This window comes from Nanorana parkeri, unplaced genomic scaffold (assembly GCF_000935625.1).
Source record: "Nanorana parkeri isolate BGI_ZX_2015 unplaced genomic scaffold, ASM93562v1 scaffold11, whole genome shotgun sequence".
Lineage (NCBI taxonomy): Eukaryota > Metazoa > Chordata > Amphibia > Anura > Dicroglossidae > Nanorana > Nanorana parkeri.
The window spans coordinates 2928947-2937560 of record NW_017306279.1 but is presented as its reverse complement, the minus strand read 5'-3'; the positions used below and the strand labels follow the sequence as shown (position 1 = coordinate 2937560).

At 43.7% G+C, this 8614-nt stretch overlaps 2 protein-coding genes across 2 annotated transcripts in view; one reads left to right on the top strand and one right to left on the bottom strand.

Annotated features, from left to right (window-relative positions):
• Positions 1 to 924, bottom strand: part of CCT4 (chaperonin containing TCP1 subunit 4) — a 22187-nt gene extending 21263 nt beyond the window's left edge. The window contains exon 1 of the mRNA XM_018555932.1: positions 631 to 924. Coding sequence (XP_018411434.1) covers positions 631 to 766 — 136 coding nt within the window. The 5' untranslated portion in view covers positions 767 to 924. The remainder of the gene's footprint in view (positions 1 to 630) is intronic.
• Positions 925 to 1010: 86 nt separating this feature from the next.
• Positions 1011 to 8614, top strand: part of COMMD1 (copper metabolism domain containing 1) — an 87019-nt gene continuing 79415 nt past the window's right edge. The window contains exon 1 of the mRNA XM_018555945.1: positions 1011 to 1260. Coding sequence (XP_018411447.1) covers positions 1087 to 1260 — 174 coding nt within the window. The 5' untranslated portion in view covers positions 1011 to 1086. The remainder of the gene's footprint in view (positions 1261 to 8614) is intronic.

Sequence of the window (8614 nt, the reverse complement as noted above, 5' to 3'; positions counted from 1 at the left end):
TCCCAGCAATAATACATTATACAGCGCAATGCGGAATACCACCAGCTATAGAGGACTACAAATCCCAGCAATAATACATTATACAGCGCAATGCGGAATACCACCAGCTATAGAGGACTACAAAACCCAGCAATAGTACATTATACAGTGCAATGCAGAATACCGCCAGCTATAATGTACTATTGCTGGGATTTGTAGTCCTCTATAGTCGGTGCCATTCTGCATTGAATGCTGTATAATTTTACACTTTCCTTTTCACTATATTGCACACCACTATTTTTTTTTTCTTTTCTTTTTTACTTCTACCGCTCCAAGCTTGCTCCTGTGATGGAGTGCAATCTCAATACAAACTAGTAGTCCATCACTGGAGCCATTTTTTAAAATGTATTGTTTATCCGATTAACCGAACTTAATAATCGGCTAACTAATCGATTTTGAAAATAATCGTTAGCTGCAGCTCTAATCGTATGGACAGCTTAACACGGACTAGCTGTCCCCATTACAGACACGAAACCTGCACACTACAATCACCACTTCGCCATACAATCATCGCACACATCGGCCGAGCTCTGCTCCAGTCACGTGTCAGCTCCATTCGGCCCCCAACCACGCGGCCTACAGCAGGCTCACCTTTGCCGGCGGAGATGTTGCTGTAGCGGATTTGGGCCGGCTTATCCCGGTCCTGGTAGACTGACTTATTCCTGCCGCCACTGTTTCCTCCCCTGGGCGCTGACGACATGACTTTAGGAGCGGAGATATCAGGCATGATGGACAGAACGTTCCACACAGACGGACTTCACTGAGCAGCTCGGCTATGCGGAGGATGACAATAGATTAGGCTCGCCCCTGTCAGAAGTCGGAGCCTGAAGCTTCTAGAACAAGACGCCGGTTAGAGGTGGAGCTCACAGGACGTAAGAGAGCCTCTACAGTGCGTGATGACGTTGAAGGCGCCTTTCAGCGCGCCGAAGCCTTGTTTTGCCAACCAAAAACATGGCGACGGATGAACCTGTCGGCCCCACTTCCGCCATGGAGTGTTGACAATCACGTGATTGAGGTTCGGCTGAATCACGTGGTCGTGTAGCTGTCATGGCTGATGCAGAGAATGTCAAATCTCTGAGTGGTTTGCTGAATGGGATTGCTCAGAGCCGGTATTATGGGAACACGGAGATCAACGAGGAGCTGCTGAAGAGCGAGCTGTACCCGGATCTGCCGCTGGATGAGTTCCATGCGCTGCATGACAAGATGCAGGGCATCATCAAGGTACTGAGATAGAGATCACTGGGCGAATCTAGTGTTGTCTACTGACAGGTCTAAGATTGTAATGATGAGTGCTAACTATTGTATTCCTTGCACAGAATGCAAATCATATCATATGTAGCGGCACATCAAGTGTGTATAAGCCCTTGCTGGATATCATTTAGATTGTTAATGCCCTTTGCATCGTAAACATGTGTCATGTTTTTTTGTTTTGGAAGACACTTTTTATTCATCCATGTGTGCATCTCAATGTTGCTGATTTCCTGCAGTCTATTTTAGCTTTCTCCAGTCTACATGTTCTTCCTGTCTCCAGCAGTGGTTGCAGGACATTGCTCTGGGTGTACTTCAGCATGGAGACAATAGTGGACTATGACTGGGCAATGTGTGTTGGCAAAACCACCTGTAGCCTGTTTGAAAAGGTGGCACCACAGAAAACTAGGACAGGGGGTTGACACCTGATAACAGGAATCATACCTCCCAACTTTCTGAGATGACAAAAAGGGACACCGTCCAGTGCAATAGATTTAGACAATGGACAAACCCCTGGCACACCCGCAGTTATGACTACCATTGAGGGTTTATATGCCAAAAATGATTGGTTAAACCCTGAATTGATTTTTTTTTTTTTACCATTACTTTTCCTTTTATACTGGCTTTTCAAAATAGTAAACAAGATAATTAAGATATTACGTTTTTAGTGCAGAATAACACCTTTTGGTAGTTAAATAGAACCTTTTTATAGATATCTGTACATCAGACCAAAAAGAGGGAGCAACTGAGGAGGGACAGAGGGATTTGGTTCCTGAAAAATGACAGTCCCCCCCAAATCGGGGACAGTTGGGAAGTATGCAGGAAGTGCCTAAATAAGGACCTTCTTGGCAGGATCACCAGGTATTTTTTTAATGATAAAGACTGGACATTGTTTATTGCAATAACATAAATGAATGTATCAGTTTGAACGTGTATGTAAGCTCTGCCAACCAACTTCTCTTTTTAACTCCCTTTTGGTTTGTAAAAGGAGTCTCACCAGACGTTAATAAGGCTTGTTAAATCCTACAAGGGTCCCTGTGCACATAGCACTTGTCCCCATTAAAGGATATGCTCGTACTGAGGTACGGAGTTTCAGTTAGGAGAGATGGGGAAGGACGGCTGGACTTCAAACTGCATGAAATCACCTCATACAGCGTCCAGCCGTCCTTGCTGTAGGTAGAGCTCCCATATTCCCGCATCTACCTAGACACCACTCAGTCCACAAAAATTGTTTGTGTTTTCTGCCCTCAACATTACTTAGGCATTGAGTGCATTTCTTGCAGATCAAATAGTATTTGTTAAAGGGATAAAGTGTGCGAAAACATGCAGTACATCGCTGCACATGTTTCTTTTTTTTAAATTTTGCGTGGAGATGCACATTATTTACATGGATTTTAGATTGCAGCGCTGAATACTGAAAAATGGCCTGGATGGGAAGGGGGTTTAACACCGCGGATGTCAACTGGGTAAAAAAAAACCCTTTTTTTTTCTTGTCAGTTTATTTCAAGCAGTCCCTATGACTGCTTGATAAATTAACTTTTTAAAAAATTTTTTGGGCTATTAGGCTGCTTCAAACTTAGGAACAGCTAATAATAACCTTAGAGACTGATCCTGACTTTAGTCAGATTCAGATCTCACTAAAAGCTCTTTGATAGTGCCTAGAGGATCAGAACTGATACATTTCACTCAAAAGTATCTAAACATCGGCTCTCGAGCTGTCAAAACAAATAGCAGAGAGGTGAGTCACTGCTACCTCTCTGCTATTTTCAGCTGTCAAATACAGGATCGCAAATTGCGGTCCTGTATTTGCGGTCCTGTATTTGCATGTAACGGCTTCATTCTTTCATTAATGAAAGGAAGAAGCTTTTATAAAATAGTGAGGCATTCTTTAATGACTGGTAACTGCTGAGAATCAGCAGTTACCGGCATTACAAAGCCTGATATAACTCTTCACGTACAGTGTACGTGGCCAGTCATATAGGCACAAAGTGCCGGGACGTACACTGTACGTCTCCCGTCACAAAGGGGTTAATTGACCCTCTTTTGGAACCACATCTCATGCCTTTGTTTTCTGTTACCTTTTTAGTATAAAGAAAAGAGATAATTACACTAAACTATTCATTCAACCTCTAAATCACTGCATTGTAGACTATTAGAGTTATGCATTATTTCAAATCATTGAATGTATTTTAAAATGGAGCTCGTGTAAGTGAATTTGTTATAGCGTATGTAAATGTGAGCTCTTATTAGTCTCATGCAAACTCCCATAGAACAGCTCTAAAGGTGCCCATACACCTTACAATTATCTGCAGATTTTCTGTGGTCAGATGGAAAAAGTGCAACAGATAGGCCCAGGTAGAGATTACTCCATCCACACAATTTAGCATAGATGGAGGAATCTGTTGCACCTTTTCCATCTGACCACAGAAAATCTGCAGATAATTGTAAGGTGTATGGCCAGCTTTAGACTGGGAGAGGAAAGAAGAGCAAACCCTAGGAGCAAATCAGGTGTGCTAATAGGAACATGCTGATAGGAGAAAAGAGCATACAGAAGTATGCGCTCATCAGTTTGTTGCTACTTCTTTCCTGTATAATTACAGGCTACAATTAGGAGGTGAATGCAGTAAAGAAAATTCTCTGCTGTTTGGCAAGACTGGGTAAACAAAGAAAAATCCTTTAATCCTTGTAAAACAGCTCCCATATATTTCAGCTGTTAAAGTGTGTTTAAACCCAAAACAAAAATGCTATGTATTGCATCTTACCAATCCTTAAGCTGGGCACACACCTTACAACCATCGCAAGACTTTTGTCTTGCGATGGTTGTAAGGTAATAACAAAAAAAACGTACGATCTGCCTATCTTGGACAGGCAGATTGTACTTGCAATGATCGCAAGCTGGGCGGGGCTTCCGATGATCGCAATGCCGAACGGGTAGTGTGCGCTTGCGCACACCGGCCCGTCCGGCTTTTATCTTACGAACTTGCTACACACCCGCCAAACATTGTACGGTGCTCGGCGGGTTTTCGAACATGTTCGTAAGATAAAAGTCGTGCGACCTTACAGTAGTAGAGGTCGCACGGCTTCCACACACCTTACAATATTTCCCGCGATTATCGTACGATTATCGCAAGGTGTGTGGGCAGGACACCTTTTTAGATGTGGTGCTTGCATTAGTTCCCCCCCCAAGCTCTCTCTCTCTCTCTCATCAGTTATGGTTTAGATCTACTTTAACAAAATGTAAAACTTGAACAATACAACTTGGTTTTCTGACCAATTATTTAGCATCTATATGTAGTTGTGTTGAAGATTCTTTTGATCTTTGGTTACAGCAGATAAAGATTGCTTTTTAAAAAAAAAACATTTTATTCATTTTTCAATAAAACAGCATAATGATAAAGTACAAAAAGGAAATCACATATTCACGTCACATGCAAATAAAAAGAGATAAAAATGGCATGTTAAATTGTCGACTTCAAGATGATATTACACCGATTCTCCATGTTTGGACATCTTTCTACCAGCATACATCCGTATGGTGGCTATGCCTATTATTGCAATACCTAGCCAGGAGTACAGTATAATCCTCCGATAGTTCCAGCTGCCCCAGGGTTTTGTCTAGCCTCTTCTCTAGGTACCATTTCGTGAGTTTGGCTGGATAGATTAGAGCATACAGCTCTACCCCTGTATAATGATGTAATATGAAAGATTCCCATCTCATAAAGAAGTTTGTGGTGTAACAATCAGGGTCTAAAGTGGCTTCGAGTGCCTGTCTGTATTGTGTATTGGAAATGGAGGTGCACCGAAATGAAAATTTCCAAACGAAACCGAAATAAAAAAAAATGTCAGGCCGAAACCGAAATTTTTTTTTATTTTAACCTTTTCAAATATTTTATTTTTATTTATTCTTTCAGAAACTTTTTACAATGTTTTTTTTAATATTTTTTATTTATTCATTTTTTTAATAAATAATTTTTTTTTTACTTTACTTTTAGGAGCTTCAGGGAAATATCAGGGGTCTAAAAAGACTTTAAAATAGAAAAAGTGATTGAGAACACAGAGTGTTTGCACTTGTCTCCTTCCTGACAGCTGTCACAGGAGGATGAGGAGTGGAGCTCAACCTCCTGTGACAGCGCTGGCTGTCTCCGCCCACACACCGCTCTGCCGATCTGTGACAGGAGGCTGAGCGGTGTGGGGAGGAGAGATGCCAACCGCTCACAGCGCTCTCCTCCCGCAACGCTCGGCCGTCTGTGACAGTTTTTCTCCTCCCCGCTGGGACACAGAGCAGCGCCCAGCGGGGAGGAGAGAAAGAATGGATGCACCACTGTATCGGCCAGAAAATGGCACCTTCGGCATTATGCCAAAAGTGCCATTTTCGGCCTATATGTTTCGGCAGCTGATATATCGGTGCATCACTAATTGGAAATCTCACTTTTGGAGAAAACTGTCTACCCAAATTCTCTGTTTTAAGGTGGCCATACACTTTACAACCATCGCAAGACCTTAGTCTTGCGATGGTTGTAAAGTAATTTAAAAAAACGTACGATCTGCACATCTTGGACAGGCAGATCGTACTTGCGATCATCGGGGCTTCCGATGACAGCAATGCTGAACGGGCAGTGTGCGCGTGCGCACACCGGCCCGTTCGGCATTTGTCTTCCGAGCATCATTCAAACCAGCCGAAAATCGTACGATTTTCGGCTGGTTTTCTAGCATTCTCCTTAGACAAAAGCAACTGTAGACGTGCAACCGTACGGTAGAAACGCTCGCACATCTTCATTCACTCTGCACGATTCTCGTACGATCGCAGGATTTCCCGCAATTCTCGTACGAGAATCGTGCAGTGTATGGACACCTTCAGAGTTCCGATTTTCATTGAGAGTTCACATGGATTTTCCAAAACTTGTATTAGGGGTTAAAGGAGTTGTAAAGTCCCAGCATATACTATCCTGTTATAATATCAGTATTGTAATAGGAATACAGACTCGAGTTGTGTTTGATAATACAATCAAAGCTTACTTGAAAAAATCCCTTTAATGTAGTGAATGTTGCCTTCTGTCTGCCCATCACTTCCAACAACTTCCTGGATTCCCAGTGTGCTTTGCGTCTCTCTCCCTGCTGCTTAATGTGATGCAATCTCATTTTCTCAAGACTACATATCCCATCATGCATTTCTTCCAGCAAGCAATGATCATGTTACATTGCTCAGACATAGAGTTCAGAAGGCAAGCTCTGCGAGAGTTGTAACACAAGCAAATGCATATTCACAGGGTTGAGTGGAATTGTGCCAGTGCATTGGGAAGTACATTCTATTGGCAATTGGCATCTTCAATAAGTATGTTTACAAACTTCTAGAATGATAAGGTTATGAAGAGTGGGATGGAACTTATAGAAATTCAATCTAAAAATACATATTTATTTTAAGTATTGGACTGACTGTAGATACCCGGCTGTGAGAATCTTGCAATGCTTCATGGGATTTGTAGTTTCACCACAGCTGGAGGGATGGAGGTTCCCCACCCCTTCTCTCAGGGGAATTAGAAATCGTTTTTCCTAACATGGTTACGTTGGACTGTTGCATTGTAGATTGTGACCACTAGATGGAAGCAGAGAAATAGAAAACAAAGTGCTGGGAATAGAGCTGTATAACAAGTGCCTGTCAACCAAGATGACCTACTTTGAGCTAATATAATTGTCGTTGCTTGCCTGTAAAGCTTTTGCCTTTATTTTAGTGTAAAACCTATAACATCTTTATCCAGGAGCTTTAGAAACAGGGCACCTACCTGTTCTTAAGGAAGAAGCACTCAGTCATGGCCGGTGCTAGACTATTTTGCGCCCTAGGCAAGACCAGCTACTGCACCCCCCAGCCCCCCCCGCGGCGCTAACCCCAATACCCCCCTGCGGGTGGCGCCATTCTCCTGCCGGATAGCTTCCGCAGGCATCAGGTTGATGTAATTTAATTTAAAATAACCAATAGCAGACTAGCTATTGAAAACCCACCCACTGAGCAGAGGAGTGGACCTGAGAGAGAGAGAGTTGCCTCTCAGTTCTGCTCCTCTGCTCAGTGGGTGGGTGCATTAGCCAGCCTGCTATTGGCTTTTGCAATTTTAAATAGACGGGGGGTGCCATGGGGGAGTGATCAAGACTGCGCCCCAGGCAGCAGTGCGACCTAGGCGGCTGCCTAGTTTGCCTGGTGGCAGTACCAGCCCTGCACTCAGTAACTCCTAAATAGGTTAAAGGAGTTCTAAAACCATGTACAGCATGGTATGCTTTACATCTATTTCCCTGCGGTTTAATGTAATGCAATCTCGATTTCTTAAGCCTAAATATCCCATCATGCATTGCTTCCAGCAAGCAATTATAATGTTTCATTGGTCAGGCATTGAGTTGTGGTTCAGAAGACAGGCTCTGTGAGAGTTGTGACACGAGGAAGTGCATATTCACAGGGCTGCGTGAAATTGTGTCAGTGCATTGAGGAAGTACATCCTATGGGCATCTTCAATAAGTATGTTTACAAACTTCTAGATGGATATGGTTATTAGGAGTGGAATAGAAAGTACGGTAATTCAATATAAAAATATATATTATTTTTTACTTTTCGACCATAGATACCATTTAAACTGGATCCAGAATCTGCTGTCTGCATTTGTGCTGGCAGGGAACATACTGATGGGATGAGAGGGATGACCTCAATAATCTACTGCTGCTCATTTATTATCCCTTATATCCCTTGCAACTGAAGCCTAAACCTTTTGTTGCAGATTCACCCTCTCTATTTGTCCTGGTGACAGTTATCACTGGATGTATAAGAAAATCAGACACAGACCCCGCTGCCTCTGGACATGGCAGCGTGGATCCGAGGGAACACAGACCTGTACCCAGCGGGGAGAAAGGTTCAGGGTGCAGAGTGGGGAGGAGACAGCTCAGGATGCCGCTTGAGGAGGTGCAGGGCGCAGACAGCTGTCACTGGAGGCGAGCTCTCCTCCCCCACTGCCCCACTTGGCTCCTGTGACAGGCGGGATGGAGAGCGGCGAGCAGTGAGCTGTCAGGAGGCTGAGCTCTCCTCCCCGCTCAGTCTCCCGCGCCAGCGAGTCAGGATAATTAGTGGAGTAGGGCTGCAACAACTAATCGATTATAATCGATTATTGAAAAAGTTGTCAACTTTTTCAATAATCGATTAATCGGCTTCCGTTCAGTTTGCCCTGTTCACAGCTCCACACGCTGTGCGCCGCACCTCCTCCCCACCTCACGCTCGCCGCCGCCAGACCCGCTCGCATCCACGCTCCACACGCCGCACCTCCTCCCCGCCTCACATTTCCTGCCCATCCAC